The sequence below is a fragment of the Folsomia candida genome, unplaced genomic scaffold (genome assembly GCF_002217175.1).
Source record: "Folsomia candida strain VU population unplaced genomic scaffold, ASM221717v1 Fcan01_Sc001, whole genome shotgun sequence".
Classification (NCBI taxonomy): domain Eukaryota; kingdom Metazoa; phylum Arthropoda; class Collembola; order Entomobryomorpha; family Isotomidae; genus Folsomia; species Folsomia candida.
Window position 1 is genome coordinate 7466909 of NW_019091193.1, and position 26276 is coordinate 7493184.

The following is a 26276-nucleotide window of genomic DNA, read 5'->3' on the forward strand; positions in this document are numbered from 1 at the left end:
TCAATGAAAAAAATTGCAAGTTTTGAGACAACGGTTGAGAAATGTTGCGATATTTGTAAGCTACAATGGTGAATGCAAAAACTTCAAAAACCAAAGCAACAAGCTTTCGCATAATAAGTATAACATGACAAGCTCATGGTCTATAGTGATGTACTTATTTATTGATCAAAATTGGATTTACTAAAAATAATTGCAATGCAATAACTTAAAAAGTTGCAAAAATCCCACTTGCAAAAATACTGTGCCATGACACAGCACATTACTCAGGTTTAGCTGGACGAATTGTACTCCAATTTATAAAGCATCACGCATATAAATACGTTTTGACATGAATTGCCCACTTTTCTCGTAACGTAATACTCAATTTCTATGGACCTGCAAAATTGCAAGTTCCATGATTTTGATGCGCAACTCAAAAATATATATCACTTTTGTACATTCGTTTACGCGAGGAGAAAATGGAATACTTCCATGGATTCCGGGTAACAAACAAGTGGGAACATACTCACGCAGAGTGGAGAAGAAATATAGTTGCCACTTTCTGCCCGGAGATCGGACTTTGCAAAAAGACCCACGTCCATGTCCCCCTCATCTACGCAAGAGGGGTGCCACCATGCAGGATGGTGACCACAAGGAAAGTAATTCAAACTAATTCTGGCTCGATATTTACTATCATTTAACCATTTTAAAATATTTAAGGCACATAATAATGTGCAATTCGAGGGAGAAACTGATGCAAATTCTTACAAATATCGGATTTTACACTTGGAAAACATGAATAAAAAGCGGATTTAATGAAAATGAAGAGTGTTTAGTTTAGACCAAAATTATTTCTGGTAAAAATACTTATAATGTTGGATTGGTCATAAATGTGACGTGGGGCGTGTGTGCGTCTTCGCGAATGTATGGAAAGATGTGAGTGAGAAGCAGTCGTTTCGCGAGGTACGATCGCCCTGCTCTCCATGAACACAAATGCCACTGCCAGCCTAAAAATCCACTCAAATCCCACATTTACGAACGCGAGTTGAGAGTTGGATGCTTTTCAACTAAAACTCATAGTTGCGCTTATGGTGCAGATGAAATAAAAGCTTTATTTTGGATGATAAAAATGAAATTTATGTATGTGTGACTGTAATCTAATAAGGTAATGGAATTAAATACATATACAATTAATTTATTATTGGATAATTTTAATTTGAGAAGTACATTAAAACAAGTTGAATAATTATTTAGTTTAAATATTGACCATCAGTTTATTTAATTTCTCATGTCTGACAGAATTCCTGTCAATTTTTGTTCATCTTAGAAATTAGGCCAAAATTACACTACTCAACTTTCTCCAAAAAATCTTAAGCTTTCTTGCGCACTATTATTCACTATGTACAAATGTCTATGTATTCTGTAGAGGTTTATATTTTATTGGTCCAATGAAAGATAACTGTGAATTTGATCACATTACTCGTACTTGCATATGTACTTATACATTGCCTATATCGCAACATGAAACAAAAATAGTTACAATAAGTACATGAAAGTATAAAGTATAATTATAAGTACACACATATAAGTACACAATTTAGACAAAATGACACCAGTTGAGTAGGATGAATGTATATACGTAATCCGTCATCTAAAACATTTGTGACAAATTAACAAACCAAGAATTTTTGAACTTGAGTTAATTTGACAAATACTTTTCTTGAAGTCGGGATAGAACTATGAGTTTTTTGTTCAGCATCTCTTGGGTTGTTTTTGGATGACTTAGCATTGTTTCGGCTTCCGATATTCCTTCACGTAGCAATTTCTCAGCGATCATCCTCCCTTCAACTTTATACATTCCTTCCTTGATTTTGTCGGTTATGACGCTCAATTCGTTCTTTGTCTTTTCTAGCAACTCCCTTTTTTCGTCTTTCGCCATGGACTCCACAAATGATTTCGACTTGACCAAGTCGGACTCTGGGATGAGTGGCGTCTTCCATTCGTACTGTATTGTATGCTCCTGTGCAAGATATTTATAATAAACCTTATCAATACTGAAAATCCCCTCATTGCTCAGACTAAATTTAACTCTATATTCCGGAGGACGAGGGTTAAAAGTACTGCAATCAGTTCCTTCCACGACAATAGTACCAACGTGATGTCTTAGATTTTGTGACGTTTCCCAGATGACAATTTTTTGCTGTCCTTCCGATAAAGACCCGATGGTATGATCGTCGAAAATTGTGGCTCCGACAATTGAATTATATGCCTCAAAAATTCTGGGCATATTGGTCTTGCCTGGGATTAGCGAGTTCCTTTCAAATCTGTAAGTTGCCCTTTCTTTGATATAATATGTTGACAATGGAGCATTTTCAGAACATTTCGACAGCCTCTCAGCAAGTATTGCGGCGCCACCCAATACAGAGATGCTCACATTCTCTGTTGTGCGGCCATAATGTCTAATTAAATTTTCTATCTCTGTGCTAGTTCCATAATTGATACAAATGCTTGCCGTGATATTGTCCTTGTTCATTCCAAACATATCTTTGAATATAGATCTTAGTTCATCTGCTTGTTTTCCAGTCAATGCTCTCATTACATTAGTAAGGCCGATTTTAACTGATTCAAACAATCCTGGCTTAGGCGATCCCGTGGAATGTAGATTTCCACAACTGCCTATCATTTCCATTTCCATGTTTGAGCCATGAATTCGACACCAACCATATAGTGCGGCATCAAAATAGTAATCGAAGTTGTGTACCACTCCCACTAGGACGCACGTGTCCACGCTATGGTCTCTCATTTCTTGGAAGCAGAGAGCAGCAGCTGAAGTATCGTTGATTAGTCTGATCTCTTCAAATCCGGCTAATTTTGCTGCATTTTTCATACCCTGGCGTTGTGTACTTGTCAAGCATAGAGGCACGGAAATGACTGTCCGGGTCCAGCTGCCCCCAATGTTCTTCTCAACGTCAGTCTTAATTCGCGAGAGAAACAATGCGATCACAACTTCTGGTGCCACAACTTGATATTTTCCATGAAGTAAGAGTTTGAATATTTGAGAACCTGGACTCGTAATTGTTTCTGCTATTCGTATCTTGTTTTGATTTGTAATCGTCTCTTCTCCAATTTGGATTTCATTTTCTTCAGTGACTGATAAAATTGTGGGGGTCCATTCCTCTCCCCACGGATTGGGCACAATCTCGACCTTGTTCTTCACCACTCGTCCGACTCTGACTTTGGAGAATCCAAACTCAATGGCCAGTCCTTGGATTTCTTGCCTGACTTCTGCTTCTGGGGTTTTGAATGAAGTGTAAGATGACGATTGTTGAGGTTTGATTTTGTTGGTAGGCTTTTGTGGTGATGCGGACACTTTCTTTTTCTGCTGATTAAATTCTTCTTCCTGTGCTTTCATCTTTTTAGCTGCTTCACGTTTTTTCTCCTCTTTTTCAAATTCTCTCATTTGTTGTTCCTCAGCGAGTTTTTGTGTCCTGATGTACTCTTCCTCTCTCTGTTTCCGCTTCTCGTACTCTTTCTTTATTTCGACCCAGTCCTTCTCGATGTCGCTTTCCAAAGCTATTGCGTACTCCTCAGGAGATTTTAAGTTCCAGTTTTGACATCTCCATTTTCATTAACTTGACAGCTTCTGTTTTGGAAGAGATTCATCAAGAGCAAAACCACCCACCCACCAAGTCAACAATCATCATCAATTCGGAAAACCACCCACCCACTATTTTGATGACGTAATATATGGACGATCCCTAGATGAATCTGGAACCTCCATTACACGAAAATAATCAATATTTAACCTTTAAATCAAGTAAAAAAATCTGTCTATCGAGAAAATGAAGTTTTATTGTGGTTGGTTAAATCTATGCAGCTTACGAAGGCTTTATTATTTAGAACGATAAGTATTTACTAGTTTTTACTCGAGGGTGTGGTCATTTCCTAGCTACACCCTCTAGTCATAGACACCAAGAGCTTGTTTTCCTATGAGGTGTTGGCAACACCTTGTTGCTATTCTAATTTTCTGAAAATATTGCACAAACAGAAAAACACACATCGACTTGGAATCCTAGGAAATATGTTCATGAGATGAAATTTGACACTTATTTCCAAAGCAAACGCAACACTAATTTTTATGTCGAAATAACAGAAATAAGTATGCATTCAAAAATAACTGTCATTTTCTGTCTCAATACACTAAAAATCTAACCTTTGCATGCAAAATATTGTTTGTATAATTAATTACCTTGCGGATAACGCAGCTTGATATTTGCCTTCGAATCTGATTAAAACAGAGTTTACAATGGTTTCATAAAGTCCAAGAAACTGAAATTTCTCCAACTTCACCCTGTCCAATGAATTCTCGGTTTGGTCACTGCAACTAATTTGACTACTATGAAGCACGAAATATGCAGAACTCGTTATAATACCTATACATACATATGTGCATGAATCAAGAAGAAGCAGATTTTCCAGTATATGTCATATGTATGTAGCTAGCATTAAATAAATTCATGAAACGTTTACCATGGCCTGGTCCAACTGCACACTTCTTCCTGCACCAAGATCTCACAATGCTATTTACAAATTTAAACCATTATATATTTGTTGTAATGCAAGTTGCAATGCAACCGTTCTCAAGTACATAAATCCATACTTGCCCTTATCATACAATTTTGAGTTTTAGCAGATAACGAAATAAGTCGAATACGTATAATTACTAAAGGAATCGTAGGCATAGAATTCAGAACGGATTTGGACCTATTCGTCATGCACATATTTAGACCGCATAATATTTTGTGTACGGTCTACCTTATGGCTCCACGTACTTCTCGACCCGTAATCTAATTCCATTCTTTTACACCGGCAATAATAATGTCGGATAATATTATTTAGTAAATGAACGATTTGTGGACGTGATCACTTTACATGACATCCTCCTCTTGAACCAAATACAATCATTCATATTTCATGACTGACCAATGTGAATGTGCCCATGTAATCAGAATCACGAGCTGTTTCGTTAAGTAATGTGGAGCCAAATCTGTGGAGGACAAAGACTAATAAACTGAGAGCTGGATATCGTTGTGCATGTGCATGATGCATAGCTAAACTAAACGAAACGACGCATCCAATTTCATTGTTTAGTCGTATTCGTCTCCAATTTATGCAAAACGTTATTCTAAATAAATTCAGACTAGCTCAAGTTAATGTTGGTAGCGGTAGATAAGTCTAGCTTTACAAGCAGCCTGATTTTTTCCACTTCTTCACAGTTGCAATCTGGATGTGGACTTGCTGTTAAGATTTTCATCAAGGCTTTCTTTCTTCTTTGTGAGTGTGCATAGACGCTGAAAAGGTATTAGAACGAATTATTTGAACAATTTAAATTCCAGAAACTTGTGACTTTTGATATGATTCTATAAATGAAGCATTTATCACTTTTCCATAAAAAATTGAATAGCTCATATATAATAATTTATTACAGATTTTGTTTCGTTCCCTGTCAATTTGTCGGCGATATTGAGTCGTTCAAATAGCAATTTTTCCCAAATTTGGTAAGAAAATATTAAGTTTCCTTTCTTATTTTAATAAGTTGGTTAAGATTCCTTGCATTTTAATCTGTGTCTTTCAACCTTCGATTAAAAATCATAATTTCGTCATAAATACGATTATGTAAGTAGCTTACGTGGGAGCTTATTTAGAACAAACTTCATAGTTTTGTAAATTGATTTTCGGCAGTCCATGCAAACTTTTGTTTGCGAATATCGCTATGTTACTTACATAATATCATTAATGAGATACTAATGAAATCAACTTTAACGTATGTTTAATTATACAGATTTTTGGCAACTTTTACCGCCTACTTGGAATTGATTAAAGTACAAAGCATTTCATTTTCCGGCATACCACAAGTCCACCACCCAAGACACAAGAGATCAACGCTTTACTGGTAAGTAATAATCTTTGTTTTATACTTTTCTGTATTTTTCTGCTTCTGCTGCATATGTAATTCTAATCATTTTTAACGAGTAGCACGACCTGCTTGTAATTTGCTTTACATTTTTATCCAACTAAAATATCTACATATGTACATCTCTCATCACACCGACTGCAACTATATTGGCATCCATTCTCTCCATATAACAGAAAACTACAACAAAACGCATCTCCGTAAACATGACCAGCCTACAAAACCCTCACGGTCCACTTCAAATCATCGACTTTGTCGAAAACCCTGACCCCTCCAACAAAAACCGGATGCTTCATTTGAACGAAGATGTCCTTTCAACCGTATTTCAAGCTGCGGGAGAACGACGCATCGCCATAATTTCCATTGCAGGCCCGTCTCGCAAAGGGAAATCTTTCTTCCTCGATTTCTTAATCCGCTACCTGGAAGCTTTTGAAAAGGATGACTCCGACTGGATGGACTGGGACGATAAGAACAAACCCCTCGAAGGATTCTCTTGGCGAACTTCGATTGAGCGAGAAACTTCTGGCATCGTCATCTGGAGCAAACCTTTCATCATTAAGGCGAACGGTAAAGAGATTGCGGTACTGCTGATGGACACTCAAGGCACGTACGACGAGTATACGACTGAACGCGAAATGTCTGCTATCGTCGGCCTCACCCTTCTCTCCTCGTCTTGTCTCATCTTCAATTTTTTCAACGGGATTCAAGAAGACGTCTTCAACTCGCTGGACACGTACATCAAGTACGGACAACTTGCTCTGGGAGGTGACGACGATGATATGGAGGTCGATCAAGACAAAGTCACCCCGTTCCAGAAACTTGTATTTCTCATAAGAGATTGGAATATGCCAACAGAATTTCCATATGGCTCGAAAGGGGGGAAAGCGTATCTGGCGGAGAAGTTGAAGATTAAGGATAAACTGACGGAAATGGGGGAACATGTGAGGAATCGTTGCGCCTCTGTTTTTCTGAGTTGGATTGCTGCCTCCTTCCCGGTTTGGGGGAGAAAGCCACACAAGAAGGGTTTAACGGATCCTTGGCCCAACTTTCTCCCAACTTTTGCAAAAAATTGGAAGAGATGATTAACGATGTTCTCAACCCTGATGACCTCCCGGTAAAAAGTGTGTTTGGAAATGAAATCCAGGCCGTCGATATGCCCAACTATTTCAGACAGTATGTACAAGTATTTAACCAGGATGAGCTCCCAAGTCCGATGAGTTTAATGGAGGCGTCCGCTCTAATATCGAATGGTCACCTGGTGACGAATTCAGTTAAGAAATATGCAGAACTTATGAAGAAAAAGCAGAGGGGAAAGCAATTCATGGCAGATGGTTTACTCTCATCTTCTCATAAAGCAGCCATGGCCGATGCAATGAAAGAATTCAAGTCGGCTAGAAAACTTGGCAGTAAGGAATCCATCCAGACTTTCGAGGAGGATCTTAACTTAAAAATTTCCGAGGCTTTCACCAAGTTCGATAATGACAACAAGACAAAGAGAGCAAAGCTTATTGACAGTGCGGTGCAGAGCTCTGTCACAACATACAGAGAAGCACTGCAGTCCGAGTTTGAAGATGATGATGCTTTTCTGGAGGAGAAGAAGCTTAAAAATCTGGCACAGTCTCATCAATCGACCGCATTATCAGAACTGAAAGAAAATCTGATAGAATGTGACGACGTATTGTTGGAGCAAACCGAGTCCGCACTGGAAAAAAAGTTGGAAGAGGAACAAGAAAAATGTTTGCAGGACAATAAAACTAGGAAACTAACGGCCGAAAAGAAGATTAGTACAGCTATAAAGGGAATCTGTGACCTGTACGAACAAGACTTGTCAGACCATTTGGATGAAGATAAGTACATAACGTTAGAAGAATTGGATGCGTATGATAAAGAAAGTCGGCCAGAATTTGCCAAGAGATTTGAAAAAGTGAAAAAATTAGGACCCAAAGATTTCATGTCTTTAGAAAGAATTTGGACTCTGATTTGCAACAATTATTTGAAAAGATTAAGAATAACCAAGAAATTGAGCTCAATAAGGTGGAAGCCGAAACATCGTCCCTTCTGGATCAAACTTTTACAGAGTCAGTCGAATTCTTCCGGTCAGAATTGGATATTGATAACGACATCGCAAAGGAACAAGCAAAACTCCAGAACACGGAAGTCGCCGTGAAATATTTAAAATCAAGACTAAGTATTCCAATTGAAAGCAGAATTGGCCAGTCGCTCCTGGAGAAATTAAGGGAGACACTCCCTATAAAATTTGAAGAGGTCGAAAAGGACGTCGTTAGAGAACGGCAAGAATGCGAAACAAGTTACAAAGACGCCGTGGAAGAAGGGTACGATATTTACGTTCAAGATATTGTACATTTTATTGGGAGTAATTTCTGCGAGGAGGACGAACTGGATGAAAAGCATCCTGACTGGAAAGAAAAAGCAATCGCAACTCTCTCCGCATACTTCAAGACTGCTATCCACCCTAATCATGACAAATTCGTGGCTCAACTAGATCAGAAAATTGAGAAATATTATGAAGAAAACAAATTGCATAATTCAGAGAAAAGAAATCTCGCCATATCAAAAGCACAGAATGCGGTTCATGAACACCATCAAGCTTATCAGAAAGAAATGATGAATAACTTAAATCTCGCCAAAGACGAAGATCATTTCACGGCGCTTCACGAAGAAGCTGTCACTGCAGCGATTACATCGTTTAAGACAAGCTGTTTGAGTCTGAATTCATCAATAATTGACCCACTTCTAGAGGAACTCAATAACAGCATGGACACAACTTTCAACGACGAGCTGTTGGACGTGTTTGACTTAAAACTAATGGAAAGAGAAATCGGAACCACTTCCGCTATCGCAGACGCTAGAAAGCTTTATCGAGAAGAGATGGAAAAGCACTACAAAAATGCCGAGTTCATGCGTCCAAAAGATTTGGAGGAGCTGCACAAGAGCATGTCAACCCTCGCCATTGACAAAGCCAAGGAGAAAGCACCAATATCCGAAATCCAGCTCGCAGACTTGGAGGCAGCTTTACTCGAAACCTTTGACGTTTACCGAGAGCAAAATGATATGAATGTTCCTGTCGACCCTGCCATCGGGATAGATTTGGGAACTACTTACTCATGCGTCGGAGTGTATTTGAACGGCCAAGTCCAAGGAAAAAACACGCTCCCTTCCTACGTCAGCTACAAAGACAATGGGAGCGTGTCAGCTGTCGGAATTCCAGCCAAGGAAACTTCTTACGATAACGCCGAGAACACCGTGTTCGACGCGAAACGAATCATTGGGCGAAGTTTTGACGACCCTGTCCTCCAAAATGACATGAAATACTGGCCATTCACCGTCGTGGAAGAGAAGCAAGTCCCAAAGATTGAGATCGGAAGTAAGAAACTTTTCCCGGAACAGGTCTCCGCCGAAATACTGAAAGAAATCAAGACGGCTGCAGAAAAATATTTGAACTGCAGCGTGGAGAACGCAGTCATCACTGTGCCAGCCTATTTCAACGACGGGCAACGCCAAGCAACGATCGACGCTGGTGAGTTGGCAGGACTTAAAGTTCTCAACGTGCTATCAGAGCCTGTCGCAGCTACGGTGGCATACAAACTGCAACATACCGACGACTCTCAACGCCACGTGTTGACCTTCGACCTAGGCGGAGGCACCTTTGATTGTGCCATTATCAAAATTTCTAAAGGAAAGATAGAGACCCTTGCAGTGGATGGAGATGCGCATTTGGGTGGAGAAGATTTCGACCAGAACTTGATGAAATATTGCGCCCTCCAATTCCAGGTAGACCATGGCATTGACCTCATGGATGGGAAGGATTCGACCACTAGCGACAAGACAAGAGTTGACGTACGAAAACGCCTCAAGCGCCTCCAGCTTGAATGCGAACGGAGGAAAATCGCTCTCGCATCGTGTCGATCAGTGGACGTGGCTGTAGACGGAATTTGGAACGAGGCAGGTGTTTCGACAGATCTCAAGGTCAACGTGACCAGGGAACAATTTGAGCTGATGAATTCAGCTTTGTTCGAGAGGACGATTACGATTGTGGACAGATGTCTGAAAAGTGCTGGATTGAGCAAGTGGAGTATTGAGGATATCGTGCTGGTGGGTGGGTCGACACGGATACCGAAAGTGCAAGAATTGCTGAGCGACTATTTTGAGGGTCGGGCCCTTAATCATACGATAAATCCGGATGAGGCAGTGGCTTATGGGGCTGCGGTACAGGCGGCAGCATGGAAAACTTGCACAGGAGTCGATGGATTTCAATAACATTCAGGACGTTACTCCAATGTCGCTTGGCATAGAGGTTTATGGCGGAGGATTTTCTGTCATTATTCCAAAGAATACAAAAATCCCGATCAAGTTCAAGGAGCAGTACAGGACGGCGCATAATAACCAAACCTCGGTCCAAATTACCGTCTACCAAGGAGAAGCTGATGTCGCTAAAGATAATAATTGGCTGGGAGAGTTCTTATTGAACAATATTCCACCGGAGGATGCTGGCAAGGAGAAGATAGATGTCACGATGGAAATTAATATGCAAGGAGTACTGCATGTCACTGCTGTTTGCACGAGCACAGGGGATAAGGATTCCATAAAAGTAATTGAGTATAAGAGAAGGATGGGGAAGGATCAGATTAAACGGATTTTGGATGAGGTCAGCATATTTACACCGCATATGTTTTTAGTACATTTTTCGAGTGCATAGCAATTCTAACAATTTTTTTGTTGATGTACTATTTACAGGCCAGACCAGGAGGAGCTTAATTGACTACTTCAATTATTTACATAATATTAGTAAATCATAAAAAGTATGAATAACTTACCAATTTTTTCTGTCACTCTGAAAGAGTATTTTGCATAATTATTTAATTAATAAAAACTATTTGATGTGAAACATAGTAAAACATACAATCTTCTCCTAAGCAGGCTCATACAGTTCAATATATTATGATCATTTCAATTATTGATTCAATGATAGGCATATTTAGTTTAATTGCATAATTATTTATGTTTCTGGATTCTCCTCTAAATTTGGGTATGTTCTTAAAAATATTTTTACACTCAACAACAACATGGTTTATGGTTTACTATAATCTTTCGTGAATTTCATGGTTTTATAAATCAGGGAACGGAGCTCAGGATGGAGATGGATACAATCGTGAAGAAGTAGGTTCCTCATTTGTGGCTTCTTATTTAGTCATTATTATTTTGTATGCATGTCATGCTTCAGCTTTTGCAGACATAGTTTTTCTTGCAGAATTATATGTAATAAGCACTAAATAATTATCTTATAATTACAGGATACAAACCCCACAACTGGAAACAAGGAACGATGGATATCATTAAAAACTCATTTCTTCTCCCAGCTCTGAAATTGGATGACCAAAAATTTGAATTTATATTCCTCCTGGATAATTCAGGATCGATGGCAGGAGCACCAATAGAACTGGCGAAGAAAGCTTTAAATGTTTGACTAGCTTTTCAAAGAAATAACACTATCAAAATTAAATATCACTGGAGCTATTGGAGATTTTTGTATGTTTTTTAGCTCATCCTGCACTCATTGCCGGCCACTTGTTATTTCAACATTATCACGTTCAACTCGTCCTTTCATCCACTTTTCTCCCAATCCATTCCATATAATGGGGAAAACTTGCAGAACGCTAAAGTACTTGTGAATGGTAAGATCTGCTAACCAATTAATTAAACAATTTGTATAATGAGGTTGAACTGATTCCAAGTTTGATGCATCCGATTTATGCCTGCGGGGGAACAGATATATACAACCCTTTGAAATATGTTTATTCACAACGACAGATTCCAGGATATCTAACCCAGATTTTTTCCATTACCGATGGCCAGGTACATATCTTGCATTGCTTGATAAATTTTAATTTCGTCTACGCACCGTATAACTGGTACTACATTTTATTTAGGTTGAGAATTGCGATGCGGTTCTGAGTTTGGTGTCCTCCATGGTGTCACATTCTCGAAGTTTTTCCCTTGGAATTGGAACTGGCGTCGACAGGAACTTGGTTATTGGGATAGCTGAGAACGCCGGTGGCATGCATGAATTTGTGACTTATGATGAAAAGATTGAGTCCAAGATTTTAAATCAACTAAAAATTGCCCAGAAACCTGCTCTCCTAAAGCCCATCAGACTTGGCCCTGCTCAGCTCATACTGGACGGGTCGTATTGATGGCAAATTCTATCCATATTAATCGGAATTTTCTGGATTTCTTAAATGGAAACAGTGGAAACTAATGTAATAAAGAGATGAAATATATGCATGATATTTTATAAACAGCTCAGTTAAGTACGTGCACTGGAAAACGAACAATTGGCATTCACAAATTCGAAATTTATTGCAATATGAAGAAATTAAATTAAATATTTATTACAATAAATAATACGCACTAATTAATTACCTCATTTTTCATAAATACACACTCACTTGTTCGGTACTTATATTTCATGCTACAATCTTTACAGCTTCGTCGAACATCTCGTCCGCTTTATGAGCAGCATTCTGCATCAACCAGATTCGAGACTTATCCGCGATCAATTCCCAATCGTCTTGAAGGGAGGCCAGCTTTTCCTTAAGAAAGGCAAGGACAAGAGTAACTGCAAATGCTTTAGAATCCCAGCCTCGTTGCTGTGCTCCTGAAATATGTTGGATATAAAAAAATTAGTATCACTTTTGACCCAATTTTTTGCACTTATCAATTTTCTATAACATTACGTTGACTGACGACAGTGTGGTTGACACTAATTGCTGCACAAACTGTAGGGTCCAAATTGAAAGAGCCGTCAAATTGCTGAAGGGCCACAATTCGGTGCATTAAGTCGGTTGAAGCCATTGTTCCAGTCTTTTTTAGTTATAATTCGTAGGATTTTTATCCAATTCTATAAAAAAACCGTAAGTATCAATACATGATAAAAAATTAACTTTAAGAAAACTTACACTGATGAAAGAAAAATGATGTCGGTTTTGCACATGTAGACCACAATGGAAAATATTAGTTGACTAACTTAACAGTTGAGTTTTAATTTAAACGAAAACGAAAACGTGATGCCGGTTGAAAGACCAAATACGTTTAGTGAATAAATTGCATAGATGTATAATAAATTGTGACTACAGATAGGATAGGATATGACCACGCTCAGGATCTTACTCATGGAAATTGAATGTAAAGTCGTTCGCATAACAAGTATTTTCTGTAGTTGTAATGCTAAATAGGTAGTGCTGTAAGTTATATCATAATGCTTCAACACGTACACCACAGGACACCAGTGCAGATTGGTCCCGTTAAATATTGCATGGAAATATGTATATATTTATGTACATATGCATGTATACGTATGCAAAATGAGCTCTGCATACTCAATCGTTTTCCCTTGCATTAAATGTGCTGCAATGTTGCAGGGACTTTTATATCATGTGTAAAATCTCTTTATTTTGTGACTTATAATTAACTAACATGTTTCAAAAAATTAATATTTACTTCATGACATATGTCAAACAGTCAATCAACCAATCGTAGTTGAATGGTCTTTCTTCTCCAACTGTTCCAACCACATGGACGCGTATTCCCCACCTTTCGCCAGGAGAGTTTCATGCCTGGAAATTAATTATAATTTAGTTACATGCTCACGCTTTCCCTTGACAATGAATGAAATTGATGCTCTAAAGCAGAATATGCTTTCACTTACGATCCACTTTCAACTATTCGTCCTCCTTTGAGTACCACAATTTCATCTGCATGCGTTATCGTTGACAGTCTGTGCGCCACGATCAGACTCGTCCGATTTTTGCAAATGTTTTTAATGACGGATTGAATTTTTCGCTCAGTTTTTGTGTCAAGAGCCGACGTGGCTTCGTCGAGGATAAGAATTGGAGGATTTTTCAGAACAGTTCGGGCAATTGCAATGCGCTATAAATGGGATTAAATACGATCCACGATGCAAAACATTTTAGTATGAAAATCAATATTAAAATATTTTTATGTATGTATGTACCTGTTTCTCCCCTCCGCTAAGCTTTAAACCTCTCTCTCCCACCTGAAAAAGGTGTAAAATTTATATTATTTATTTTATTTATCAAGTATTTTAATTTTTTAACGCGCAGTTCACCTTGCTGTCGTATTTATCTGGGAATTCTAAAATTGCTTCATGAATGCAGGCACATTTTGCTGCATGTTGGACATCATATTCCGTAATTTGTTCCATTTCATCAGTAGGTTTTCCATACTTAATATTATTGCTAAAAGCAGATTAATACATATCATAAAACCTAGTTTTGCGCGCATCAAATAAAATTAAGCATACTTACGTAATAGTATCATCGAATAATACACAATCTTGAGGAACAACTCCAATTGTTCCTCGTAAAGAAGCTTGTGTGACTTTGGTTACGTCTTGATTATCAATTAAAATCCGTCCAGATGATGAATTGTAAAGCCGAAATATTAATTTCATGACGGTGGATTTGCCCGAGCCAGTTGGACCAACCTGTGGCACAAGTAAGTGTTGAATGAAGTATTTAATTATTTTTTGCTAATCAAGCAAAGTACAAAACGAAAATTCAGATTATTTATATACATACCAGTGCCATAGTTTTCCCAGCTTCTACTCTAAAAGTTACTTCAGAGAGGACTTCCCTCTCTGGCACATAGCTAAACGACACATTTTCAAATCTAATTTCCCCATCTGTGACTTCTAAATTAGGAGCGTTTGGAACATCCACAATCTCTGGGGCTAGTTCCAGTAATTCCGCAACATCAGCAGCATCAACTGCAACTTTTTGACCCCATCTGTGAAATATTACAGAGTTGTATAATCCACAAAATCATAATGATACTCAAAATTTTTACCCAACTTACTCATACATCCAACTCATAGAATCAAAGGGCGCATACGTACTCCAAAAGAACGCTTCTAGCATGACAAAGTCGCCCAGTGTGAGTTCAGAGTCTCCAAGTACCATCCAGTAGCACCACATTTTCGCCGCCGTCTGACCCACTGTTCGAACCACATTCTCCAAAAACCAAGACATAGTCGAGGCAAATTTTGAATTAAATTTAAGCTGAGTCGTCTCTTCAAATGCTTCTTTGAACCTGTGGATTTCGTAACGTTCCTTGCAAAAGTATTTCACCGTCTCATAGTTGAGCAGAGCATCCACGGATTTCTTCATCTTTGCTTTGGAATCCTCCTTGTCCATCTTTTCTAATTTACTTCTCCACGTGGACAATAGAAATTTGGCGACAACGAGGAAAGCCGTGGTGAGAATGACGATGCAAGTTATGTTCCATGGATATCGAATGGCGAGGTGCGTTATGGAGACGTAGAGTTTTAACCACTGGGGAATTACGCTGAGTAAAATGTTTTTCATAAAGTAGGTAAAGTCTGAGGACGATGACTGCAATTTGGTAAGTCGACCCCCCGTCCCTTGTTCCAAGTGCCATCGAACACTTTGATGCTGTAGTCTGGTGTAAATTTCGACCTGGGTTCAAAAAGAGTACATGTTAAGACTCTTAACTTAAGATCGTGAATATTTTGTTGAATAATGTGTATATTTAGGGGGTAGAAAATTTACCTGAATTCTGCCCGCAGAATCAGATTCGACATTTCTCCACAAGTAGGTGCGAATATTGTGAGTAATCCCGTAACACGAGGTCACGTCTAACAAGGCCGTGAGAAGGAGTAGTTCCCAGCGAAAGTTCGCCATATTCAATTCGATTTTGGCCTGTGTGTGGCTATCGGAATTGTTGGTCATGGATGAGGAGAAAGTCATCGAGTCCACTAAGCAAATCAATAATGAGTAAATATTTGTAGTTGCAATTTCCCATCGATTTTTTTTCACAAAAAAATACTTTATCAATTTTTTCTTACTGATTTTTTTATTCAAAATTTGCTGGAACAAGTCGACGGGTAGGTCAATGAGTACTAAAAGTATACAAACTCCTGCGGACACTCTCGCTTCATAACTTTTTGGAATAAAGTATGGCTTCAGAAGAGATATAACTTTTCTTGTGTGGGCGATTGATTTGGCTATCTCAAGTTTTTGATAAGCCTCGACTAGTCTTTGACCGTATAGTTCATTTAATAATAAAATTCCTACGGATACATACCTGACTAAAAGTGTGACATAACAGTATGAAAAATATGTGGATTGATCACCTTCAATAATTGAAAGGATTTGAAGGAATTTGTAAAAAAGGACTATATTTTGGACTAAAAATAATCTAAGTATCCATGATATAAGATTTTTTCCATTTTCAATTTCGAGAATTTCACTTAAAAATGGAACGCTAAATACTTTGAGAGCTAACGTTAGGGTTAGAAACAATTGAATGTGACTAGATATGAGAGTAAAGTCTATGGAATTTACGGTTGAGTGAGGAAGTAAAAAAAATTCGAAAAGTGATACAATCGAAGTAACGCCAACTATAAATTTCTGTAAATTAAAAAATTGTATTATAAAAAAATACTCAACGTATTAAATTGTAAGGCTTACCGAAACATTTGATTTTACTTTTGCTGCTTGAAAATGCATAGTGCTGATTACTTGATTTAACTTTAAGCTAGATATTTTTCAGACAACTTTTATTTGAGATTGAATTATTTCCAGGAATTACTTATCCTTCCACCGGAATTGAACAAGTACTAAGGATGAGCAGGGTAGAGCACGCTCTTTTTCCCGACATTGACATTTGTAAATAATGGATCACTTTATGTACGTTGCAGCAACGTTTGTTGCTCGTGTTTGACACAGTACCACTACATACATTCGCAAATTGTTGTTTACTTGCTTACAAACGTGCGATAACGTCGGCTTTTCGCCTGCGGTTGTGGCATTACGTGTAAAATTGGTTTCATTGATGATTGAGGAGGAGATTGTCAATGTGCCATTCCCAATTTTGATGCCTTTTGGATATGCTGGAGATATGGGTGAGTATTTGAAAAGTGAAGGAGGGTTTTACTCCATGGCTCCATTTGTGAGAGCCACACCCCCCAAAAGCAGTACAACCACGAAGAGGGTCGGATGCAAACCTTTGCCAAAATTAATCCGATTTTGATCATTTTTGGATTTTCCTTATCCGGGACAGTTATTTTATCATGTCTCACGTGAAACTTAATTTACTACTATGATTTTTAAAAAATATTTAAAAAATATCCTTTATATATCTTTGAAACAATCAAAATTTAAAAGAAGTTGAGTTTTGAGTTTGATGTTGGACATCATAAAACAATTATCTCTGATAAAAAATGTCGAAATTAGACTAAAGATTGAATTTTTGGTAATGGTTTAAACTTCAAAAATAGTTTTCTTGTGCGTTTTGTTGCCTTTGAGTGGGTGTGGTGAGCATAAATGGGGCCATGGAGTAAAATCAGATCTTAGCATATTTATCGGTTACTATAACATGTTAAAAGGGCATCAAAATCGGGCACTGACACATTGACAATCTCTCCTCCTGAGTCATGATAAATATTGCGTGCAAAACTGCAAAACTGCAAAATAATAATTCCTGAGAAGATGACGTGGTAGCATTAGAGACAGGACTGATCATGTTCACCAGCAGGCAAAACAGGTGCCTCGTGTAGCATTGTGGAGTAGTCGTTGGAGTAGTCATACTGCTTTATGGTCATTTTTATGCAATGTGCACTCATCCTCAGTGTAGCTTCATATTCTTAGGATTAGTTACATTAGCAAATATACGGTTGTGCGTATTTGCACATATGTACATGTGTCACACGTTCAATTGACGTTACTCAGAATGGTCACTATCTTCGCAATTATTGTAAAATTTTAAATGCTGAAACTGAGAAACTTTTTAGTTTAATCTCAAACTGGAGTACGTCAGAAGGAAATAACAGATGTACATATACTCTTTATCCATGCAACTTTGAGCCGTGGCTATATCTAGCTCCATAAGAAACCCCCGTTTTTAACATTGCTCAGTATTTATGTCCATTTTCTGCTTCCAGAGTTTGTAAATTGGTCCTAATAATCTTGGATGAAATTAATTGAACTCATGGCGTTTATGAACTTCTTGAAATAAATACTAAAGCATTAAAGTTTCAATACAACTTTTTAATTCAATTATGAGCACTTATGTATCTATATACCAATGTGATAGAGTCACAACAAATTACTTACGCTAAAAGCTTTTTCCTGGAAATAGCTTTGAGTATAAGTGGAAAAATTTTCCACTTTGCCTAAAGTTATGATTAAGTTAATAAGGATAGTTTAGAGTGAATTAGGTGGCTATTTACATGTCATATGTACATTTTCATGGAGGATAGCATTTTTTGTATAATTGTATATAGATATATATATATATATATATGTAAATACCTGCGAGACAACGTTGTGCTGTATTGGAATAAGTGCATAATTGAGATAATTGATTTTGGGTTATGAAATATTTATTAATTACTTGAAAAATGACTGTAAGTCAATTTCATACGGTTTGAATCTTTACATACTTTCATGAAAATTTAATAAAACAACTAATAACAAAATCAAGTAACATTTCTTTCAACAAATTAATTTTTCTCGTGTTCCATCATATTTCCATTATTTCTTAATCTTCGAGGTCCCCGATTTTCCAGTGCCTGCTCGCTTTTGTTTCTTCTTCGCAGTCTCCCAAATCGGATCAGTCTCAGCAGGAAGTTTCCAATCCGGAAGTGCCAAACCTAATTGACATGTTGCCCAGCTATAGCAGTTGTGCGATTCGGTAGAATCTCCAGGTACAGGTTCCTTACCAACTAAATAATATTTGGGCGGGCAGTCGAAATCCAGTTGCACATTTTCAATCAACTTTTGACCCACCGTATTGCTTAACCGTGTCGACAAGTAGGTAATTTCGTCCAATCCGTTTCCAACCTTTTTCATCCATTGGGGTTTGAACAACGTGTTTCGACCTCCTTCAAAGTTTAAAAGTCTGATCCTCCCTGCGTGATCCTGGCCATCTTTCTTGCTTTTCCTTTGCACGAAGTCCATCAAGTAGGTGACTCCAGGCATTTTATTGTCCCCAGTTTGACTTCCTTCGAGCAGAATGAAAGTGTGGTTATGATAATTTGCTTCATTTGGGTATCGCTCCATGCGCGCTAGATGTACGGCCCACTCAGTTTCGGTTATCAGCCAAGATGACTCTATTTCGCTCATCCAGTCTGGAGACTGTGAAGTTAATGCAGTTTCTTTAATGTGCAAATCACTAAGTTTCTTCGCTTCCGAGTCCAAGTCTTGACCGCTTGATTTTAGATACCAGAGATCAGTCCCTTTCCAAAGTTTCTTAAGCTCTAGGTTTAGAATAGCAAGAAATTATGTAATATATATAATACCTTGTAAGTAAAAGTAATTATAGTATCCTTGCGCTTACCTTTACTCACTGCCTTGAAAATTTGTACTTGTCTTAAAAGTAAGCACAGATCTTTCACAGTTGCCTTTGGAACTTGCGTGCGCCATGATTCTAGGCTATTTCGGAATAGCCTGAACAAGGAGATTTCCCCACGGGTGTACTGCTCCGTCAGTTCAGGTGGGGTGTCAAGTTCTTTGCAAAAGCTCTCCCAGTTTTTATACATAGTTGGAAATCGTATCAGTTTGCCAGCAACCTTGGCCAAGTTTCTACCTTCCAATGACATGTTGACCAATCCACTTGAACTTCGTTTATTTATTGAGAATATATTGGAAATATGTGTAATTACGAATTATTTAATTTTGGCGAAAAAAGTTATTGCAAGAGTTAAGGTAGGGCAGGTAAGTTTACCACAACACAGACAATCAGAACAGTAAATAAACCACCACAATAACACTTAGGTATTATCGTAGAGTTATAAGAGGATTATCCACTCGTTCGCTCAGGAAACGTGCTGCACGTCACGTGCCATATCCTCCTATGGTATTTAACAATGTGGGATAGGACACGTGACTTGAGGCGCGTTTCTTGAGCAAACGATTGGATACCAATGTGATTAGCATAAAACGTTTTGTATGGAAGAATAATATGTTCACAGTGTTATCTATTTCCCTTTACACCTTCGCACAGCCCGAGCCAGATTTAATTTTATAGAATTATCCAAAATCTCAGTATTTTAAAGAAATAAATATCAAGAAGAATAAATTAAATTATGTAAATTAAGTTAAACTATGTACTACTGGTTAAGTGGAAATATATTTTATATGCACTTACGGAAATTCATAATACCAGGGATGTAAATGTCCCATAGATTTCAAATACTATCCAAAAACCAGAAATCGATAATACATGTTCATAAATCTCAGTCAAACATTTTCATCACCACAGGTTCTAAAACAATCGAAATCTTATTATCTCAGGATAATTTTGTAATGTCTGTTTTATATGCCAGACCATCGAGCCTTTGTGGGTTGGGATTTTTGGGGTATAAAATCTTGGAAAAACCCTGACGCGTAAGGGTTTTTGTGGGGTTTTCTTTAAGGGCCCGGGGGAAGATTTACTTTCGAAAATTGATTTTATGTTAGCAACAATAATTGCTAGGAATCTAAGATTATTTATCACTCTATAAAGTTACGACCACGATTAATTGACACCGTTTCTATGGCACGCTCACGTCCAAAAGCTTCTGTTTGATCACTTTTCCCTCAAGTTTTTGAAAAAAGGTTGTTTTCTTTTGTTCCATGGATACTCAAAATGCAATTCATGCCATCAATTTTGCAATTCTAAGCCAATTTGTGCTCTCTTTATGACCAAATATCTCCACTGCACAAGAGGGCACATTGTCAAAAAAAATGTACGTAAAATCTAAAGATATGATTAACAAATTAAACATAATTTGAAAAATGTGCCCTCTTGTGCATTGCTGAATTTTATTGTCAAAGTTGACGTGATTTCTAAGCAACTTCCCCCAGGCCCTTAAACTAATTTTTTACAAGCATAAGTTTCGTAGTCAAAGATTATTTTGGTAATTTCGACTTTCTGAACATTTACGCATATTCAAAAGGATCACTTTTATTAAGGAGGGGAGCTTGCGAGGTTGATAATAACAGATCCTGATGCCCTTTGGATATGTGGTAGGGTCCCATGAGTGTACTAAAACCCTGAAGTGGTTTAACTCCATGGCCACATTTGCGCCCGCCACACCCACTCAAAAATACCCAAAAAACGCTTTCACTCCAGTTTTCACTCACTCAAAACCTCGCCAAAAATCCAATTTTACTCGGATTTTGAAATTTCTTTCACCATTACACTCCCAGATAGTTGCTTTCTTCAATCCAATATCAAACTCAATTTTGCTGATGATTATTCCGCAGGGATAATTTGCGTTGTTGATTACTACAACAATGCTCATTCAGAATTTTAAATTTTAAAAATACTAAAAATTTCGAAAATATTGAGTTTGATATTGGATTGAAGAAAGCAACTATCTGGGAGTGTAATGGTGAAAGAAATTGCAAAATCTGAGTAAAATTGGATTTTTGGCGTGGATTTGAGTGAGTGAAAACTGGTGTGAAAGCGTTTTTTGGGTATTTTTGAGTGGGTGTGGCGGGCGCAAATGTGGCCATGGAGTCAAACCACTTCAGGGTTTTAGTACACTCATAGGACCCTACCACATATCCAAAGGGCATCAGGATCTGTTATTATCAACCTCGCAAGCTCCCCTCCTAAGTCAATTCGTACATGAGATAACTTAACCAAAAAAATTATTAAGTGGAGCATAAACCATAGCATAAGTATATGTACATACATATGTATGTATTTACATAGTCACTAATGTTAGTCGCATAAAGAATCTTAATATTTTGCATGATCAGAGCTACAACAACATATGTACATATCTATGTACATACATAATATGACCATGTTCGTAATATCATGAATTCGAATGGTGCAGATCAATAATGGTGCAAATCAATAATGGTGCCTAATATTCTAGACCCTCGACCTTGTTCGCTTTTACCCAGGCATCAAATTTTCTTATCATTTCGGAACTCAATTCTTCCTTCCAAGAACCAACTTTGCCCTTCCGCATGAACGTGAACGGTTCTTGTCCTTCTTCACTTTCACCAAGTTTGTGTACATTTCTCCGCCTGGCTACCGTTTCCTCAAAATTGCAGGCAGGATTATTCCGCATTGCGTGAAAACTTAAATGCTCCAACAATTCTGGCATGGCAGCTGGTGGTATATGTTTCTTAAGAAAGTTTGAAAGTTTCTCCAGCACGGAGGACAAGTCCTGTCAATTTTTAAGGAAAGCTACATTTTTTCAAAGAAATATAGGCAGTTTATTATGTGTTCGTACTTTGCTCATATCCTCGTATTTCAAGAACATAACGTTTTTATGGTCTCGTATTTCCCAAAAAGGTTGGACATGCTTCCAGTAAGGTGCGTAAAGAACTGGATAAATTAGAAATTATTAATCCACTATTCATATCAATTTTGCAATGCAGGTTACATATGTATATTTTGTAAGCGTACCACTCTCGGAAGTGAATGCGTCAACGAGTTCATCCAATGTGCCTTTATATCCCAGAAGAGCTCTCAAGTCGTGAAAATATGAAACGCAAGCATCTTTTGGGTTCCGAGCGACGTAAACAACTCTGCCGCAAGGGAATGGTTTAGTGCGGTCATTTGCGGTGAGAGAATCTGTCAGTTCCTTAGGAAGAAGGGACAGAGGTAGATGCGTCTTGATGACCCGAGGAGATTTGGCCTGTGCGACGATATCGACGCTGTCCATAACCATTCCCATGAGGGATGGATCTCGTTCTGGTTCCAGGGTTGGTACCAATGCAGAAACTCTGAAGAATTGAAAATGTGTGTACAATGCGCATAAACCAATTTTCATACTTTTAGTAAAAATTTTAAATATTTAATACTCGAGATACGGTGATCTTTCCAGGAGAGGTTGTTTCGCAGCCTCATAGTCCAAATCATTTGCGACACACCATACCATTTCCTGAGTCCATGTTGTTCCTTGACGAAATTTGTGTCCTTACTTTTTTGTGTGGGTTATTAAAATGTTAGCAAATCTGCTTACCTGATTTTGGGAAAGTGACCACCCAGATATCATCTGGTCGGAGTTTGAAGTTCTTTATCTTTTCGTGTAGTCGAATGTAGCCTCTCGGCACAACAATTTTCTCTGGCCCAAATTTTACAAAACCTTCAGTGTGCATTTTGGTGGACATATTTTCGCACCATGTTTTCCCTGCGGGATCCGTTATTTCTTGGAGCAAATCCATGAGAGTGGTTCAATATTTCCTGTAAAGGAAGTCTGAAACTTCTTAATGTAAGATTCGAATGAATCCACGAATCGGATAAGGGCTGAAATAATTTATTGGAATAATTACCTTGTATATTTGGGTGTTTAAAATGAGAAAGTTGGCAGAAACTTTTATGAATTTTGAATACAATTTAGTGTCAGCTCAGCTCGTGAAGATAATAAGTGCAACTACATAATGAAACTATGAATGTACACATTTACAATAATTTACATAGATATTACCATACATATCTAACATGGCTGTTAATGTATAAAGTTAATCGTAATCTGCTCCGCATAAAATGCTGGCCTTTACACAGTGTAAGATACATATCTGTCCCAAGTATGTAATTTCTTAGCATAACATACATATCCATGTACATATGTCAAATTCTTTAAATTATAAGAATATTTATGTAGGCTAATCAGAATATTCACGTTTATTTTGACATGTTCGTAAGATAACCCAGAAAGTCAATTTAACATCGGTATTATTATGCATTTAATTTAATTAACTAAAATAAGATAGGCTGAAGTATCGCATTTTTTTTACCCATTTTTTAGCCATTAGCCATATTATATATGTACCTTGTATAATACTGGTTGTATCCAGCAGCAGGCAGTGAATATTGTATACCTAAAGATTAGTGTCTCATTCATTCGTCATCATGAATCTTCCAAAACTCTCCTCGAAAGCATTATCACAACGAATCGCACAACTCTTTACATTGTGTATAATCATAAGATTCACATTTTTTGTCAAAGTCTTTTCATCCCATTCATATCACAAACTGACTCATTTCTAAAGATCCTTGATGAGATGTGCATTGTATGTTTCTTTCTCATACGCAAGGGTTTTTTTCTCACCTTTGCAGGCTTTGTTCCTTGGCGTTCCTTGGGTGCGATATTCATATGCTCTGACGTTTAAACTTCCTCCAAAAATAACCCTCCGGGTTCAGTCACATTTTCAGGTACATGCATTTATTTGTTTCTTATCTGAACGACAATGAATGAGTAGGCAAAATTTGAAATATGATGTACCACTATTTATTTGCGTCAATTAAAAAATGGTATAAAATCCATGAAAGTTGAGGGAGAAGTGGTCATTAGTGCCAAATAAGCATTCGAAAGCACATTGAAAAAGCCATATCGATAGACTTAAGGAAAATATTGTCATGGATCGTTTCGAAATGTGGAGAAACAAAGTTAAACTTGTTCTATTAGTGGGAACAATTCTTTGTCATGGAGTGACCGCCAGTCCGCCTCAAAAGGAAGAAGTTGGAGAAATTGGTGCCACAAATCTCGAGCCGTCTAGTCAGAAACTTTGGGACTTGGATCCCTTTGGTTCTGATAATGGCAGTAATGACGTAGTGTATAGCGATTACATCTTAACGCCTGCCTTTCCTTCGTTCTCGAACGACGATGAGGGTTTGTGTAAAACAATATTTTACAAATTAAGTATTTACATTAAAATGCTCATTGATTTCAATCTTATTTGCAGAGTTGCCTCGGAACGTTGAACAGACGGATGACGCGTCGGAGAGGAGAAAACGATTTCTTAGTAAGTTTTTCTTATAAGCTAAATAAATAAAAAAAAACTTAAATCACAGTATTGAATTGGAACAAATTTTAGTTGACATACTTATAATGGCAATTTTAATTTCCTGATACTTAGACTTCTATGTTGGAATTGGATTCAGGAAGAAATACCGACGTTATGGAAGACGTAAGTCGAAATAATTAAATTCATGTAGCAAAATGCTCATCAATCATGGGTATTTTGCATAAATGTTAAATTGTTTGTTCGTTGTTTGCAGGAAATTTTTATTATGGACGCTGAGTGATCATTTCCCATTGAACAGAACACCTGCAATCTCTAAAGTTTACGTTGTAATTTTTTGAGATTAGCTTACGAAATTATTTTGACTGATACCAATAAATTGTGTGCAATGTGTGTACGGATAATAAAGCACCTCAATAAGTGTACAAATCATTATCACGCCTCCCATTTCTACAAATTTGTGCTATTGAATATTAACAATACAATTATATAACGAGATGTATTACATAATTTAATGGTTTTGAACTCCTATCTTGTTTTGACATGATCCTACAAGTAATTCAATTACCCATTACATAAATAAACAAAAATGGTGCCATACATTATCTTACATGCACCTTATCGAACTTAAAATTCCCTTATAAATAGATTCGACCAATACAGTCGCTATTTGCACCCGCTCGTGTGATTGTTCTGATATTCACTCGAAATATTTAGACTTTGGCATAAAATATAATTTTAAAATGCTAAGGTATTTTATTCTCGTTGTTTCATGCGTCACTTTAGCATCAGCCCAATCCGAAGTAACAATCAGTTTGTCTGCAACGTAAGTACTTAAAGTGAAATCTCAAATCAGTCATGTTGATCAATTTCTCATAATTTTTAAGTGTGTATATGTAGAGAGTTGCTTAATTACGATGGCTTTTCCGGATGTGACACTGTAATTACGATTTTCTGTTCATCTACTGCATCCCCGTGGACACAGTGCGGAGCGGTTGAAATGATACCGGACAATATGAACCCCGTTTTCCCAGAGAGATTCACTTTCCCTTATGCAATAGGAACGGGCCAGGTACAAGTACATGCTTGAATTTTGCATTTTAGGTGAAACATGGGAGACAGGAGAATTTTAATTGTTACATATTTGCTCCAATAGCAATGGCGCTTTGAACTTGTTGACCGCGATGTCCAGTTCGACGACCCTATTGGCACCGTGATCATCTCTGTGGACGAGTATATGCAAACTATCACGACCGGAGGGACCATGACGAGGAGAGCAGATATAAATCGACACGGATACCTTCATGTTAAGAGGGAATCGTGATTCTGTAATTGAAATCAGTTTTACACTTATATTTTATGTACAACCATTTCAATAAAATTTCAAGTGTAATGCTATTTGTCCCCGACACTTTATTTGCAATGCATACAAATATTTTAAATTATGTGGAATATGAATTACAGGAAATACAATTTGAAAATTTCTCAAAATTTGCTTTCAAAATGCATGT

At 37.5% G+C, this 26276-nt stretch overlaps 9 protein-coding genes across 13 annotated transcripts; 5 read left to right on the plus strand and 4 right to left on the minus strand.

Moving 5' to 3' along the window:
- Positions 1-1233: 1233 nt before the first annotated feature.
- Positions 1234-4465, minus strand: LOC110856516. 2 transcript variants are annotated; one of them, XM_022105004.2, is made up of 3 exons: positions 4229-4465; positions 1695-3754; positions 1234-1630 (listed from the first exon to the last, which is right to left on the minus strand). In XM_022105004.2, exons 2-3 carry the CDS (start codon positions 3437-3439, stop codon positions 1627-1629), a joined length of 1749 nt encoding a protein of 582 aa, XP_021960696.2. In that variant the 5' UTR covers positions 3440-3754; positions 4229-4465; the 3' UTR covers positions 1234-1626. The 2 variants fall into 2 exon arrangements, with proteins under 2 accessions (XP_021960696.2, XP_035702024.1); XM_035846131.1 differs by having other exon boundaries at positions 1234-3754; positions 4229-4462.
- Positions 4466-4756: 291 nt separating this feature from the next.
- On the plus strand, positions 4757-8383 carry LOC118436303 (atlastin-1-like). Of its 2 annotated transcripts, none has more exons than XM_035854076.1 (4): positions 4757-5338; positions 5468-5537; positions 5822-5932; positions 6130-8082. In XM_035854076.1, exon 4 carries the CDS (start codon positions 6160-6162, stop codon positions 7033-7035), a length of 876 nt encoding a protein of 291 aa, XP_035709969.1. In that variant the 5' UTR covers positions 4757-5338; positions 5468-5537; positions 5822-5932; positions 6130-6159; the 3' UTR covers positions 7036-8082. The 2 variants fall into 2 exon arrangements, with proteins under 2 accessions (XP_035709969.1, XP_035709966.1); XM_035854073.1 differs by having other exon boundaries at positions 4766-5338; positions 6130-8383.
- LOC110863411 (heat shock 70 kDa protein) lies at positions 7878-12252 on the plus strand. Its single transcript, XM_035854069.1, has 6 exons — positions 7878-10619; positions 10709-11131; positions 11266-11432; positions 11514-11646; positions 11783-11827; positions 11902-12252. Exon 1 carries the CDS (start codon positions 8576-8578, stop codon positions 10229-10231), a length of 1656 nt encoding a protein of 551 aa, XP_035709962.1. The 5' UTR covers positions 7878-8575; the 3' UTR covers positions 10232-10619; positions 10709-11131; positions 11266-11432; positions 11514-11646; positions 11783-11827; positions 11902-12252.
- Positions 10251-10729, plus strand: LOC110863413 (heat shock 70 kDa protein). Its single transcript, XM_022112713.2, has 2 exons — positions 10251-10619; positions 10709-10729. Exons 1-2 carry the CDS (start codon positions 10251-10253, stop codon positions 10727-10729), a joined length of 390 nt encoding a protein of 129 aa, XP_021968405.2.
- Positions 12253-12306: 54 nt separating the features above from the next.
- On the minus strand, positions 12307-13083 carry LOC110863414. Its single transcript, XM_022112714.2, has 3 exons — positions 12931-13083; positions 12709-12872; positions 12307-12629 (listed from the first exon to the last, which is right to left on the minus strand). Exons 2-3 carry the CDS (start codon positions 12824-12826, stop codon positions 12439-12441), a joined length of 309 nt encoding a protein of 102 aa, XP_021968406.1. The 5' UTR covers positions 12827-12872; positions 12931-13083; the 3' UTR covers positions 12307-12438.
- Positions 13084-13401: 318 nt separating this feature from the next.
- LOC110861005 (ATM1-type heavy metal exporter) lies at positions 13402-16794 on the minus strand. The gene is made up of 10 exons (XM_022110121.2): positions 16483-16794; positions 15858-16422; positions 15562-15767; positions 14849-15468; positions 14572-14779; positions 14299-14477; positions 14100-14229; positions 13986-14027; positions 13680-13900; positions 13402-13587 (listed from the first exon to the last, which is right to left on the minus strand). Exons 1-10 carry the CDS (start codon positions 16519-16521, stop codon positions 13497-13499), a joined length of 2301 nt encoding a protein of 766 aa, XP_021965813.2. The 5' UTR covers positions 16522-16794; the 3' UTR covers positions 13402-13496.
- A 1247-nt stretch (positions 16795-18041) lies between these two features.
- Positions 18042-23417, minus strand: LOC110853591 (luciferin sulfotransferase). Of its 3 annotated transcripts, XR_004837044.1 has the most exons (9): positions 23293-23417; positions 22983-23216; positions 22822-22918; positions 22424-22743; positions 22248-22342; positions 21597-22181; positions 20881-20956; positions 19352-20393; positions 18042-19271 (listed from the first exon to the last, which is right to left on the minus strand). XR_004837044.1 is itself a non-coding variant. In XM_035859450.1 (6 exons), the coding sequence occupies exons 2-6, from the start codon at positions 23182-23184 to the stop codon at positions 21873-21875; spliced, it is 1023 nt and encodes a 340-aa protein (XP_035715343.1). In that variant the 5' UTR covers positions 23185-23216; positions 23293-23417; the 3' UTR covers positions 21529-21872. The 3 variants fall into 3 exon arrangements, 1 of the variants encoding a protein (XP_035715343.1); XR_004837041.1 differs by having other exon boundaries at positions 19352-20956; XM_035859450.1 differs by lacking the exons at positions 18042-19271; positions 19352-20393; positions 20881-20956 and having other exon boundaries at positions 21529-22181.
- An 871-nt stretch (positions 23418-24288) lies between these two features.
- LOC110841993 lies at positions 24289-25200 on the plus strand. The gene is made up of 4 exons (XM_022087698.2): positions 24289-24632; positions 24706-24765; positions 24880-24930; positions 25022-25200. Exons 1-4 carry the CDS (start codon positions 24380-24382, stop codon positions 25042-25044), a joined length of 387 nt encoding a protein of 128 aa, XP_021943390.1. The 5' UTR covers positions 24289-24379; the 3' UTR covers positions 25045-25200.
- Positions 25201-25344: 144 nt separating this feature from the next.
- LOC110859726 (nicotinic receptor-associated protein 1) lies at positions 25345-26162 on the plus strand. Its single transcript, XM_022108701.2, has 3 exons — positions 25345-25591; positions 25666-25837; positions 25922-26162. Exons 1-3 carry the CDS (start codon positions 25509-25511, stop codon positions 26087-26089), a joined length of 423 nt encoding a protein of 140 aa, XP_021964393.1. The 5' UTR covers positions 25345-25508; the 3' UTR covers positions 26090-26162.
- Positions 26163-26276: the final 114 nt, after the last annotated feature.

Excerpts from the sequence above, each read along its gene's own strand:
- LOC110853591 (XM_035859450.1), bottom strand. The coding sequence starts at position 23,184 with ATGGATTTGCTCCAAGAAATAACGGATCCCGCAGGGAAAACATGGTGC. Across the intron at positions 22,919-22,982 it reads GGTCACTTTCCCAAAATCAG|GAACAACATGGACTCAGGAA; the intron begins GTAAGCAGATTT and ends AATTTCGTCAAG. Across the intron at positions 22,744-22,821 it reads GAAAGATCACCGTATCTCGA|AGTTTCTGCATTGGTACCAA; the intron begins GTATTAAATATT and ends TCAATTCTTCAG.
- LOC110841993 (XM_022087698.2), top strand. The coding sequence starts at position 24,380 with ATGGATCGTTTCGAAATGTGGAGAAACAAAGTTAAACTTGTTCTATTA. Across the intron at positions 24,633-24,705 it reads GTTCTCGAACGACGATGAGG|AGTTGCCTCGGAACGTTGAA; the intron begins GTTTGTGTAAAA and ends TCTTATTTGCAG. Across the intron at positions 24,931-25,021 it reads ATACCGACGTTATGGAAGAC|GAAATTTTTATTATGGACGC; the intron begins GTAAGTCGAAAT and ends CGTTGTTTGCAG.
- LOC118436303 (XM_035854073.1), top strand. The coding sequence starts at position 7,032 with ATGATTAACGATGTTCTCAACCCTGATGACCTCCCGGTAAAAAGTGTG.
- LOC110859726 (XM_022108701.2), top strand. The coding sequence starts at position 25,509 with ATGCTAAGGTATTTTATTCTCGTTGTTTCATGCGTCACTTTAGCATCA. Across the intron at positions 25,592-25,665 it reads ACAATCAGTTTGTCTGCAAC|AGAGTTGCTTAATTACGATG; the intron begins GTAAGTACTTAA and ends GTGTATATGTAG. Across the intron at positions 25,838-25,921 it reads ATGCAATAGGAACGGGCCAG|CAATGGCGCTTTGAACTTGT; the intron begins GTACAAGTACAT and ends TTGCTCCAATAG.
- LOC110856516 (XM_035846131.1), bottom strand. The coding sequence starts at position 3,439 with ATGAGAGAATTTGAAAAAGAGGAGAAAAAACGTGAAGCAGCTAAAAAG.
- LOC110863414 (XM_022112714.2), bottom strand. The coding sequence starts at position 12,826 with ATGGCTTCAACCGACTTAATGCACCGAATTGTGGCCCTTCAGCAATTT. Across the intron at positions 12,630-12,708 it reads CCACACTGTCGTCAGTCAAC|GAGCACAGCAACGAGGCTGG; the intron begins GTAATGTTATAG and ends AACATATTTCAG.
- LOC110861005 (XM_022110121.2), bottom strand. The coding sequence starts at position 16,521 with ATGCATTTTCAAGCAGCAAAAGTAAAATCAAATGTTTCG. Across the intron at positions 16,423-16,482 it reads AAGTAAAATCAAATGTTTCG|AAATTTATAGTTGGCGTTAC; the intron begins GTAAGCCTTACA and ends TTTAATTTACAG. Across the intron at positions 14,028-14,099 it reads CAGATAAATACGACAGCAAG|GTGGGAGAGAGAGGTTTAAA; the intron begins GTGAACTGCGCG and ends CACCTTTTTCAG.
- LOC110863413 (XM_022112713.2), top strand. The coding sequence starts at position 10,251 with ATGTCGCTTGGCATAGAGGTTTATGGCGGAGGATTTTCTGTCATTATT. Across the intron at positions 10,620-10,708 it reads TTAAACGGATTTTGGATGAG|GCCAGACCAGGAGGAGCTTA; the intron begins GTCAGCATATTT and ends TACTATTTACAG.
- LOC110863411 (XM_035854069.1), top strand. The coding sequence starts at position 8,576 with ATGATGAATAACTTAAATCTCGCCAAAGACGAAGATCATTTCACGGCG.